Consider the following 13,685-nt stretch of genomic DNA (forward strand, 5'->3'; position numbering starts at 1 on the left):
ACTGAAATTACACCCCTGAATTTTATGCATCTTTACTGGTATGAGTGCCAGATATGCATATGGGAGAACAGAAAGTCCTTACGCCCTGAACCCCTAGCCTACACTTAAGGGCTTTGGCAGAAAAACTTATGTTCATAGGTAAAAGGCAGGGGACTCCTAGGGGAGTCTCTATCACTTCTCCAAACAAAATAAACTCATGAGTAAAAGGATGCTGTATCTGTTTTTATTGTGCCTTGGCTACTGCACATCAATTTTAAGTATTCTTCCTCCCTCCTCCCCTGAATACAGGCGCTCGGTCCGCATTTTCAAATGTGGATCAAGCCTAACCTAGGACGTTGAAGGGCTGGGCTTTGAGACTGGAAATCTGAGATGATATGCAGAGGTGCAAGCAAGTGAATGAAGATCCAGTGGGATCACTGAGATAGCGTTGTACAGATTCTTGCCTACTCAGGCTGGGTTACACCCAGTCCATGCAATTAACCAGCAAAAGCCATCACCAGCAGACTGAGTAGTTTATGGGAAATTAATTACGTGTCTTGGTCTAGTTGCTACCAGACTTGTGTTCTTAGCTCCATAGCCACTAATTGTCAACTTTTTTAGCCAGCAGGAAACCAATGCCTAAATAGGTCAGCTGCAGCTGAGGTGGAAGGACGGCACTGCTTTATACAGCTCCAAAGCAAAACAGAGAATTTCGGCTCCTAAACTGCTTAACTTGGGCAGGTGCAAAACCAAAGCAGTCGCAGGAAAGCACAGTGTTGCACACACAGCACAGAACCTCGACACAAAAACTCTCCATTAAGGTACAGCTCAGACTCTGCAAACCAACTGCAGTAGACTTGGACTTTCTTGCTCTTCCAGAATGATCACTCAGCAACCGGTCACCACCAGAAGCCTGAGAACTAAGGCAAGAGATGGAAAGAGTCTCTCCAAGCCTTATAACGGTGAGCCATGACACTTGTTCTTGAGATGGCATTCGGATTTCCATCACTACCAGTCCTCCTGCAGGGTGATCTCCCAGGAACAAAAAGTAATGAAAATGTAAAGTTTCTTCCCAGCTACACTAAGCTTATGCTGGGTGCAGCAAGTTGAGGGAAGTCAGATGAATAGCTTAAATCAAGATAGATAAAACAGACCATCCATTTTCCTGCCTTCCCAGGGAATCTGCTCAGTCAGCCAGGGGACACACACATGGAGCACTCCATTGTGCCCCTTCTGCCTGCCCTTCCAAACTGTAGATGGGACAGCAGGGTAGTCAATCTACCCACCTTTGTATTACACCATGGCATTGCAGTGGCTCTTCTGCACAGAGAATGCAAACAAGCACTGACTGCTAAATTACTGGAGGAAAATGACTTCACAGGGAGAGGTCACATTTTAATGTGGACGGTCTCCTAACCATAATCTTTCCAGGCTTAGGCTGAGTCCTAAAAGGAAAAGAAAATTTGCTCTGCCTGTTCTGCGGGTAAAACCAGAGTTCAGTCTCCAGTGCAACGCTTCCCTCTAGTTTTAAATGCGTTAGGAATTACTGCATTAATAAGAATGACAGTAAACATGAGGGGAGAACTCTTCCCAGAGTCAAGCAGCACCTGGTAGTTTATGAGAACCAGCTTTACAGAGGGGCCTAAAGATACTTGACAAATTGTACTTTCTTTTTCTAGACGGAGTCAAATAGTCCTGCACATATCCCAACCCACACCACTTGACGCGAAGGAATAAAGGATGACCTGCTCTTCATCCTTTTGCTGCTGTTATTAAAACACGAGCTTTAGGCAAGTGGGAGAGCAGGGCAGAAGAGAAGCTGAAACAAACCCATCATACTTCACACGGGATTTTTTTGAATTTGCAGTAAGAAGTCACAATGCAAAACCAAACAAAAGATAATGCAAGAGCCAAAAATTAAAGACAAACAAAGGACAGAGAGGCATTATTGCTGGGAGGAAAGGAACTGCAAGTGCTGATTAGAAATTTCTCAGCCCACCTAGAGGAGGGAGGAGGGGAGAGCAGGGGGCGAGAGCCTCCCTCTCTTTCTTGCTCCCTTTTGTCTCCCTGCTTCCTCCCTGTCTTGCAGGCTCAGTCTCCTACCCTGGCCCCTCTACCTCCCAGCCCCCACTCCTCTTTCCCAGAGCAGAGCGCTGCTCCGGCAGGATTAGGGCTCCTTACCTTGATACAGACCTTTCATTCCTTTGCACAGCCACTGGGGAGAGAAAATCTTGAACCCATGTTTGCCAGCCTCTCTCCCTTTTCCGCGCACACTCTCACACTCACTCATTCACACGCACACACCTTTGCTTATTTGCTTTCTCTTGGCCACGAAAAAGGCCGGCGGCGCCTGCTCCTTCCCTGGGTGGCAGCAGCTGGAGGGGAGCAAGCTGACACCGGCTGCCTCCATCTCTCAGCGCACGGCTAACCTGTTGCCTGCCAGAAGCCTCTGCCTGCCTGCGGTCGACACCAGCAGCAGCAGCAGGCAGTCCTGTCGCCAAAGCCCAGGACTAGAGGAGACTGGAAGGTCTTCCTACCGCAGCGATACCTCGCTCCGCACAGACCCTGCACGCTCTGAAGGGCGGACGCTGCCAGTAATCACGAGCTGCCTCTAATGGAGGGAGAAAGGTGTCAACAGCCCAGCCTTTTAGCTTGATGCAAAAGTCCTGATTTAGCCAGACACGTCCAGATAACGAAGCTCTTTAAAAAGAAGGAGGAATGTAATGTGTTTATCTACACCTTGCGCTCCCTTACCAGTCCCTGGATGCTATTTATCGGCACGCTACTACAGCGAGTAGGGAAGGAGCGGTAGCTGTGGGTGCGCTGGCACTCCAGACCAACTCGCAGAAGTGGGATACATTCGGAAGCAGCCAAATGGCAGGGAGGGAGGCGGGGAGGGAGGCAAGATGAGCCGGGAGCTGCCGAAGCCCCAGATGAGGCCGTGAAACCCTGGAAGGGAGCAGTAGGCAGGCACCAGCGCTGAAGATGACTCAGAGTGAAAAAGCAAGGAAAGGGGTGGGTGGGTGGGTGGTGGGAGAGAGGTGTTATGACTAAAAGCCGAATTTACTGCTTGTGAATCCTAAATCTGAAGAGGAAGAGGGAAGAGCCTGAGGTCTTTTTTTTGTGGGATACATCGGTGGCGGTGTGAAATCCAACTGCTTCTGCTTCTTCCCCGAGCCTGTAGCCAGCCTCCCCGGCTAAGCCAGCCTGCTGCAGCCTTTTCCACAGCCTCCTGCGCCCGGCTGCTGCACCGGCCGGGGGGCACAACCATCCCCTGCTGCCCCTGCCCTCCCCTCTCCTCTCCTCGCTGCCCTCAGCTCAGCCCCTGCCCTTCCCCATCCCGGAGCCCCGCCGTGCTCCCCCTGCCCGGGGGGCCCCGGGAGCAGCGCTGGGGGGGCCGGCCCCGTCCGGGGCTCACAAAGGGCCGGGCACCGCTGCTCTACAGGCCGGGTCCTGACCCCAACGCCGACCCCAAGCCCACCAAGCCCGGGCATGGCAGCCCCCTCCCCTCGCTCCTGCACTGTGCAGCCGGGACAGCGGCGGACAAGTTCCCCCGATCGCTCCCGACCCGGTGGCGGAGGAGACCCCCCAGTCTCCCCCTCCTCGAGCCCCCCCCCCCCCAAAACCCTCCGGGAGCCCTTCGGGACGCCTACCTGCGAGCCACAGGAGGACGATCCAGCCCAGGACGTGCCCCTCCATCTTCTGGCGGGCCGGCGGCCACCATGCCGCGGGGCGGCGGGAGAGGCCCGGGGGGCGCCCGGGGAGCCGCTGCCCGGGCCGGCTCCGTGCGGCTGGGCTCTGCACGGCTCGGATCGGCTCAGCACGGCTCGGATCGGCTCCCCTCGGCTCCTCCCCCGCCGCCGGGGCCGCCCCCGCCGCTGGCCGGGAGGCGGGCGGGGGGCCGCGGCCGTAATTGCCGTCATTTTCGATGGAGCGGAGCTGAGGAGGAGGTGTCGGGTGGGGGGGGGTGTGTTAGGTTTTCAGGCCAGCGCGGGGTTGGAAAGGGATGGAAGTTGTCCCGAGGGAGCCGCCGAGTAGATGTGCTGCTGTGGAAGATCGTTTTGTAACGGGACGGGTGGTGCTCTGAAAGTAAACCATCACGGCCCCACATGTATACGCAGTGTGCTTAAAACTTCTGAACTCCATGCGAGAGTAAAAGAAGGCGGTGGGAGTCTGTGGAAACTGCTCAGAGCTGACTGAACAGCGACTTGTTTTCACAGAATCACGGAACCATTAAGGTTGGAAAAGACCTCCAAGATCATCTGGTCCAACCATCACCCTACTGCCAACGTCACCCGCTAAACTTTTGGTGGGTCAGCACCAAAGAGAAGCACCTTCCAACACGGCACTCGCCAGCACAGCTTCCCTTTGTGTGCTTCTCATCCTGAAGGCATTTTCTTTCAGGGGCTTGGCTTGCATTTGTAACCGAAGCGTGGATTCTGCAGATGTCAGTGACCCACATGGGAGAAGGGAGTAGTCTTCAACCTCTTCTCATCCGAAATCTGCCAAAGAACATAAACAATCCTGATTTTCTAACACCAAGTTGGGCCCCAGAGGGAGCAGTACGAGGTGTGTCCCTCTGCTAAAGGCACCCTGCAAGTGATGCCTGCAGTAAAACTTTATAAACTATTTGCATTCTAGCAGGTATTTTCCAGTTGCCTGTAGATTCCTTATAATTTTGCCTTTCAGACTGAACTTCTCTACAGGCAAAATAAGCTTTTTTCAAACGAGTGAGCAAAAATAGATCAATAATTTCCAAGTGAAAAAGCAAAACAGCATGTTTGCTGTGATAAAAGATGTGTTGAAACATTTTGGTTGTTTTTGAACAGTTGTAGTTCCTCTGCTAATGTAGTTATAGTGGAAGTGGGGAAGGAGACAATCCCAAGGCAGCCAGTCTGTTTTTAAGCGTTTTATTCCAAGCTATTCAATGTTATTTAAAAATACTTTTCACATAGAAGTTTATTTTTATTCAGCATTACTTAAAAAGAAATACACACCCATCCCCAAATAGTCTCCTGACCCTTTGGGGCTCAGAAGGTTCCTCTGACCCAATATATTAGTTTAATTGTTTTGCAGTACCAGCTAAAAGCCACAATTACGAACTAAGACCCCGCTATGTAAATAGCGTATGCACAGAGCAGTTCTCCTTCAGCTCGCAGTGATCTGACACCTGACTGCCTTCGTGCATACTCACAGCTGAAAGGCAAAGTAGAAACTCTTATTAGGGCTGCAACTTCAGCCTCAGGAAATACATGGAGTTCCAGAAAACTCATGGTGCCACGACACTTCAGAACATCTGAGTGCTTGCCTCACCATGATTAAACATCTATAGCGTATAATCCATGAAGGTTTGTATGCACTGAACTAAGATTCCTAAAAAGAGGACACAAAGCTATTTTTTCTCTCCCTCCCTCAATCATTTTTCTTAACAACCCTCAAAAATCCAAGTGAAATCCCTGTGCCTTGCCTTTCTGTAACTTAATTGGGCAGGAGGCTGATCCAGTTTCCTGAGACAATGTTGATGTGATCTCATATGTTAAAGGTTGGGAGTAGGACAATCCCTTATGTATCACTATTGTTAGCTACTCCTAGCTTTTTTTTTTTTTAATCTACTCCAGCTTTTGCAAATAAATTTGGCATACAACAGTTTTGCTAAACTTTTGACTCACAACAAAGGAAGGAAAGATTTTCAATACGTGGAAGCACCATTGTTTTGCATGTAACGTTGGATTTATAGCTGCTTTCAAATTTTCATATACTCAAACTCAGTGTACGGTTCTTTTTCACGTAAAGTGAGCTGTCATTTGTATATATGCATGTATGATGGATTAATAGATGTCTGAGCCTTGAATAGATGTTCCAGATCTCTGTAGACCTTTGATCTGAATATTGCAACATCTGTGCTGACTTAATAGCTAACATAGGGATGTTGGCTTTCATTTTAGCCAAGTCTTGAAGACAGGAAGGTGCACTACCACACTTAGCCCCATTTCACCTTCAGAAAGTGGTTGAATTCCTAACCAATTACTCAGATCACTTCAACCTGCAGTCCAGCAGGGATTCTTTGTCCCCTGAAAAACAATTCCCCGTGGCTGTCCTGAATAATTTAGCCCCAGACTGAACCGGAAGAATACCACTCTACAACACTGCTTGATGTAAGTGATACCTCAACACTAGCTGGGAGCAGTTCTCTAAGCAATGGGATCATGCAAAATTCAGTTGAGCAATATGGAAACAAACTCACTTCTTGTTACTCATACTGTAGTAACTGATGGCTTTTTTCTCTTCTTGCAAACTACTTCATTCCTCCCTTCCTTCTTTGATCTTCCAGTACCAGTCTTTTGTGGTCATTTCCTCTGTTGATAAGCAGAGGCAGCTTTTTAATATGTTTCCAGCATCTGGAATGATATACACCAGCACCTCACTCAAAATGATCCATCTTGGCAACATCCCCAAAAACGTGACATGTCGCATGAAAATATTTCTCTTCATGAGTACTTTTGTACATCCATTCAGCCCCCTGAATTTCCTTGGTAGAAATTTCCATACAAACAGTGTTTTCAACAGCTTTCTGGGATGTCATACTAGATTCAGCCATTAGGCACTATTCTCTTGATTTAGTACTGAGACCAGCACATTATAGAAGCTATTAAGTGACACATCATCAAATCACAGTGTTTAGCGAGTCTCTTCAGAATAGCTACTAACTAAAACTTTTCCTCATTTGCTTTGTTACCCTGGAATCTCTTATTAATCTTCAATAGCTTCACAGCAAGACATTGCAGAAATATACGCATTCTCTCTGTATATGCTATTTTTTCTCAGCCGCCTGGCTACATTTGATCACACAATGATATGGAGCTTTTACTTCCCATTAACGTCAGGAGTGGGTGATATGGATATATAAACTGCTTTTGTTCTTAACCATGTCGTTTGTAACAACTAACATTTAGCATGTTTAATAGAGAAACTTGATTTTCTCATTCCAATGAGAACATAGTATATTGTGTATCTGTAATATAAATTCAATACTATAAAAAAAAGAGAGAACAGCATCTTTCTACAATATTCACTCCTCCATATAAATTTCCCATGCTGCTCCTGATTCTTTCTTAGACACCAAAAATCATAGTTTCTATTTGCTATGCTTTGAGATGGGACCTAAAAATTTGCACTTAAATAAAATACTAAGTGCATATCAGCAGTAATGTTTTGTGAGGTTAGTATACAGGTACACATTCAAAAGTGAATCCTCCCAGCTCGTAATCTTTTATGTGTCACTGTACTCAAAAAATACACAGAATAGGAACAAGACAAATATCTACATCTTGCATATCTACAGTTAGCCAAGGATATAACAAGTTGTTAAATTGTCTGTGATTGCTGGCTGTAGAGAAACTGTGGCAACACAAATGCCTTCTGGGAACCGGGATTCAGCTGTGATAGTCTTATCCAGCTTTCTTAATGAAACAAATCACATCACTTTGCCACACTACATCCTGTTTGAACCACAGCATATCTGTCAGAAAAAGAACCACAGAGTACTTTGAGTTGGAAGAGACATCACCCTGCGCCTAATTTCATCCAACTTCAACTTCTAGTACTGGCTAGCCAGATGGAAAGGTCTTCTTAGGGGATTTCTGAACAGAGGCAATGACTGTGATCAAAGCACCCTTCAACGTTTTCTTTGGAAGTTCAACAGACTTTTGTTATTTTGCTATATTCTGGAGCTAACACCAGATCTGGAGAGAGGATCCCAGGCACAGCTGCTAAAAGTATGAAAGCAGATGTACTACATTATCGTCTCTGCTGCTGATACTTAGTTTTCCTTCCAGGGATGACACCGTTAGTCCTTTTGACATAGCATCACATGGGGAGATCCCATTTGGTGGATATCCCACTCTGTCACACTCATTACTAACTATTCCCTCCATCTTTGGATCATTTGCAAGCATCCGTGACAACTGCATGTTTGTTTCAAAGGTATTAAATATTTAGTAGCATGCAGCCAAGAAATGGCATAAGAGGGATCCTGCTGAAAACGTGCAATAACAATTCCTCATGTAAAATTACATTTTGAGACATCCTAAGCTAATGTTTTAATGCATTTACTGGCGACCACATTGTCTCTGTGTCATTCTGTTTCCTTGATTTAGTGTTGCGTGGTCGAGTCATATGCCTCGCATGTGTCTGAATGCATTACCTTTAGGAACCACACTTAATATCTCTTTGATGCAATTACAAACTAATGTGACAGAATCTATTTTTCTGCAAACCCAGGCTGATTGACATTAATTATGTTAGTTTTCTTTAATTCATTACTGAAGCAACTCCTATATCAGTGATTCTATTCTCATGCCTGGGATCCTCATCAGTCTGACAGGTCTATAATCACACAGGTCATCCTATTTAGGGCCAGATCCAAAACAAAGACTTTGGAAATTTTTCAGTACCAAACTGTAGAACTGCAATCTAAAAACCCCTCATTCAGCAGCAATTTGAGACATTTACCAAAGTTGACTGACTATACACTTACAGTTTTGCTTCCCTGCTTGCCCAGACCATTTTGGGCATGTAAGACATTAAACAAGCACCCAAGACTTACATACACGTGGGTTGTCCTGGCCAGCTCCAAGCTTTCCACCTGAAAACTTAGTTGAGGTCTTACCAAATATTAAGGATTTCTAGTATTTGTCCAGGAGACTGGAACAATGTGGCAGCTTCATTGGAGCCACGGCGTTAAAGATATTTGGAATACATAGCATAGATGGGATGCAGCTGCACCCCACACAGGCAGCTGGTTGACATGTACCTTGTAACATGTTGAGTGCTTCAGGGACATGCTGATCAGCAGAGATAAAGCCCATGCCCAGCAAGCCCCATGCATCCCACAGCCACATCACCTGCTGCACTGCAATTCCCAGCACAAAAGCTAGTATTTCTGAAGAGCAGACAGAAGCATAGCGGCACCCACTCAAGTCCCTCTTGAAACCTGGAAGAAAGATGCAAATGTCACCTGTGAAGCCTGATCCAAGACATTCACAAGATGTCCAACACTCAACAAAGCCCTGCGAAGGCAGGCAAGGGAACAAGGCAGGGCCATATGGCTTACCTTTTGTAAAAAGACCTTCTGACTCTTAGGTGTCCAAAGTTACATCCTCAGTCACACAACTGAGGTGAACGGCATTCTCCACTCCCATTGCAGTTGTGACACCGTTCAGAAAGGAACCCAAGATTCATTAGATCAGGGGTGAGACCAAGAGAAAAGCTGACTGCTAATAGCTTACTGCTTAAATCATTTGCCTGTGGGAGGGAAAGCCTGAAGATTCTGATTCCTGAAATGCTTATGCAGTACATATAAACCAGTAATAACTACTGGACTGGAAAGCCAAAGTTCCCATTTTATATCACTCTCCTGGGAAACTGCCATAGGTCTAAAAGCTCCTTTACCAGGCTTAGAAAGATATAAACTGCAAAAATGTGTGGTAAAAACTCATCTTCACACCCACAAAGGAGTGCAGGGAGACAATGACATGGGGGTAGCCCGAATAATACCCCACCCTGGCTCCTCCCTGGCCCATCACAAAAGCCATCAGCCCATCAAAGGCCCACCTCCGCTAGTCCAGAGAAGCACAGGAACAAAAGGGCAGGCAGGATCCCAAATTCAGGACTGAGGGGAAGGAAGGGCTTGTCTGGGCCCCTCCCAGGGCTGTTCCGGAACAGCCCCAGCCCCAGGGTTCAGGCGTGAAACCCATCAACACCACAGCAACTTTGGGACTGCAGCCTAGGAATATAGGACACATTATGGGATGCAGGGGAATAGCAGTTCAGGATTGCACAGGACTTCTTACAGGATGTTTAGGGGAGGAATCAAAAGTAGAGAAAGGGAGGGAGCTAGGTGATTTGGGAAGGAACAAGTGTGGGGAAAGGGAGGGATGAGGGAATAAGAAGAGCTGGTTGCATGTCAACAGTTTGCTGTTTGATGTGCTTGCCTGGCCATGCTCTGCGCCTGCTCAGCACAGGCTGTTCTATCTTCTAATTAAATTCATTTCTAGCTCTTTTCCTGGGTGAGGGACTGTATTTTGTGTGTATGTGCATGTATAAGGGGTCTGAGCACCAGTGATGAGACTCCGACCATGGGTCAGAGGACCTGTGTGCCTTGGTGCCAGTGACCGGAGAGACACAAGTGGACAAAACCAAGTGACCCACTGGGGTGGGCCAGGGCCACAGGAGAAGCTGGCTACTGGATCTCACCCGAATTCCCTAATGTGAGCACCAAATATTTCCCACTCTGTGGGACAGGGCTCTAGCCTCAGAGCAGTAGATCACTGGGTAGCAGCGGATGTAGCTGCCAAGTTATTTCAGAATATCTCTGCTTGATCTTTCTAAGGAACAACTGTAAGACACATCTTGGAAAGAAGATGATAGCCATGAATCCTGAGTGAATGAAAATGCATTACTGGCAGAAAAATTCCAAATAGGTTTTCTCTTTCAATGTACGTAGACCCTATTTTGAGACATCTAACGAACTACGTGCATTGATGGGAAAGCACAGGTCCCCAGCTGTGGAGCTGGGTTTCCAAGGCCAGCTATTAAAGAGTTAGGTGTTGGCATATCAAGTCGTTTAATTGAATTACGTACTTTAAAAAATAATACTTAAACACTGGCACAACCCTTGCTTTTATTCCCTGGAATGGCCCCAGTGTGACTCACAAATCAGCATAAATGGTCTAGAGAACTCCTTTCCCAGCTATGTTAAACAGCAGACAATCAAACAGTTAAAACATGAGTTTCCAGTTAAAACACATGGCGCTCCCCAGGGTCCCAGCCAAGAATACTGATGACATGGTGCTCCAAAGATGACCTTTTCCCTCTTTTTTCTCTCCCCCAACTCCACGTATGAAAATCCTTTCTCTCTTCACTGCTTATGAATTTTATTTTCCAACCACACCTCTAGCCCTAGGAGAGCTATTAGTGGAGCCTTGTCTTCTTTAAAGAGTTGATGCACACATTATCTAATTTTTTTAAGAGGATGGGCTGTTAAAGGGTGGGTCACAAAACTGCACACAAGAAAAGAACATGGTGTGAAGGAAAATAAAGCAACTGTGCACAGATGTACTCCTAGCAACAACTCATACAGTAACACAACAGCAATATTCGCCTTTCAGGCTAAAAAAATAGACTCTGCAGAAGTTTGTATTTAAAAGATATAAGTTATTTCTTGCAGTCTCTCTTCAGAGATTTAAACTAACATATCAAGAACTAGTCCTGGATATAAGTAAATTTCCACAAGAATGACAGTGACTTTAAACATGCTCATCTATTCTCATTGAGTTTACGTCGTGATTTTATATGTTTTTAACAATGTGATTGGCTCCTCCTGTAAATTTAACAGCAAATTCAGTAAGCGGTTCGTAAACAGCATAAAACAAATTGTTTCATTGGATTTGAGCAAGACTCCAAAAGACTAAACTGCACCAGCATTTTTTAACCCTCAGAGGAAACCAGCCACCAGTAAGATGGAAGAGCAATGTGATCTGACCTTACCTGCCAGTGGTTCCAGCACCAACAAACATAATTAGCTGAGCCAAAGATCTAAGCCTACACAGCAGCTACCTCCTTTGGAGATAAACAGACTCACAGTTACCTAACCAGAAGATAAAGAAAGCAGACAGACTGAAGGGAAAAGTTTTCCAATGAAACGCATTGAAGTTTTCATCACTTTTATATCCTCATGTCCAAATTTACAGTAAATTCAAAAGGACTCTGGAATAGAGGATGGGAAAAGAATCTTCCAAGTCAAGGCTGTACTGTCCATCTTTATTGAGATTGCTGGGGTAACTTCACTGAAGTCAGCTCCACAAGCGTAGTGTGCTGGCTCCTGTTCTGCTACACCATGCAGGCTCTGCAGGAACTGCAATCACATACTGAAGAAGGTCCCCCCATCAAGATGGCCCCCAAAGACAAAAGGAACAGTGAGTAATGTGGGAGATACCACATATTTGCAGCAAGAAAACCCTGGCCAAAATTTAATCAGAGCCTTTGCTGACACTGACACATTGGCAACTCTGCTTCAGGTTAAATTTTGGTTTCTCTACTGCAGGCAAACACATTCCACAATCCCTTCTGTAAACTGATTAAACTTTCTACTATGGCCAGTTGTGGATATATATATATATATTTTAACACACTATGACAAGTCACGATCACTTACTTTTTGAGAGAGATTGATAGAAAGCTTAAGGAGGGAAGCAACTCATCCTGCCTATCAAGATGATGCAGATCAGGTTGTTTCCAGCCTTTATTTTATGTGAACTGTGGCTCAGTATGCAAACTTTCAGTGAAGGAAATGTCAATTATGTCAATGAGATAGATGAAAGTCTGGACAGCTTTCCCAGTTTTGCAAAATATGAGGTCCCAAAGTATTCTTTAATAACCAAGTGCAAGTCTGCCTTTCCAAGCATATATGCATGCCCTCTCACCTCCTCCACTCTTCTGCTACATATCTCAAAACTAAACCCGGGCCTCTGGTGTGAAGCTGGTCTTCACTTTTCCCCGACTCCCTCCTGTATCCCTCCTGTGAGGACCTCTACTCCTGTTATCTGTCACCCTGCATTCTCACCCAGAAATCTGGGTCCTGGCAGCACTTTGAGCACTACTGGATGTGTCAGAGCAGGCACATCATCCTGACCCTGTCTCATGGAGCACCAGCTCCTCCCGAGGTCACTGTCAGGGAGCACCAAGAGCCAGGCTGCTCCAGAAGGAAAGGCAAGCCAGGAGCTCAGGGCAGTCACGCAGGCTGCAGGGCAAGCACCTTGTCAGCAGCGCCCATCCCTACAGGACAAGCTGGTGTGCAATGGCAGCAATAGCTTGCACCAAGTTCTTCCAGACGTTCGAAAGGCAGGCTCCCCACCCTCACAAAGTGGCAATACACTGATTTTTCAAATGAAAAAGTTCATACTCCCCTATACCCTCCCACTCTGAATAATGTTACATATTAAATTTAGTACAATCCTTACAAGAGTCACTACGCTCATTTATGAATATAGGTATGTTTGTACATGTATAAATAGAAATAAAAGAAACAGAACAAGAAGACTTGAATTACATATCCACAATGCATGGCACCAGGAGATGTATTTGGGACTTAGAATATGCAGAGATCATTACTTACTACCGGTTGCAGGTACTTCCCCCAGGCCACAACAGGCCCCTTACTGCACCGCGCTGCCAGGGAGCAGCAAGAGTACGGCTCCTCCAGGGGAGTTTGAGCCAAGAGCTGGGGGTGACCCCAGCCCAGGCAGAGCAAAGTGCATCACGGGGAAGCCTTCATTTCCACACAGGAACGCAGTGCCATGACCAGACGAGGACCACATGTGGTCACTGGCAATAACAGACTGCGTTTTTATTGTGTTTCCGCCTCGGCAGATGCCGGAAGACCTACTGAACCGGACATGAGGGAGAGGAACGCTCGCAACCCCAAACAATGCAGCAGAAAACATAACAACACAAAACGCCACCTGCCACGCTCTCCTGCTGTGGCAAGGCACTAACACCCGTGGCCGCTCCTCGCCCCGCTGCCGGCTATCCCGGCGCTGTCACCGCCTCCCGGGGGAGCGGCTGGCCATGACGGCCACCTCCCCTGCCCACCGCCCCCAGGCGACGCCCACCGCCCCTATAAAACGCGTGTTAGGAAGCCATCCCCC

General features: G+C 46.7%; 1 protein-coding gene across 4 annotated transcripts in view; it reads right to left on the reverse strand.

The window, feature by feature from the left end:
* ILDR2 (immunoglobulin like domain containing receptor 2) overlaps positions 1 to 3,860 on the reverse strand; it is a 39,179-nt gene extending 35,319 nt beyond the window's left edge. For 2 of the 4 annotated variants that reach the window (XM_083838471.1, XM_083838470.1), the window contains exon 1: positions 3,633 to 3,821. In XM_083838471.1, the coding sequence (XP_083694597.1) occupies positions 3,633 to 3,678 (46 nt within the window). In that variant the 5' untranslated portion in view covers positions 3,679 to 3,821. Of the gene's footprint in view, positions 1 to 3,632 lie in introns of all 4 variants that reach the window. The other 2 variants (XM_083838472.1, XM_083838469.1) reach the window with 2 other exon arrangements.
* Positions 3,861 to 13,685: the final 9,825 nt, after the last annotated feature.

Source organism: Anser anser, assembly GCF_964211835.1.
Source record: "Anser anser genome assembly, chromosome: 1".
Classification (NCBI taxonomy): Eukaryota; Metazoa; Chordata; class Aves; order Anseriformes; family Anatidae; genus Anser; species Anser anser.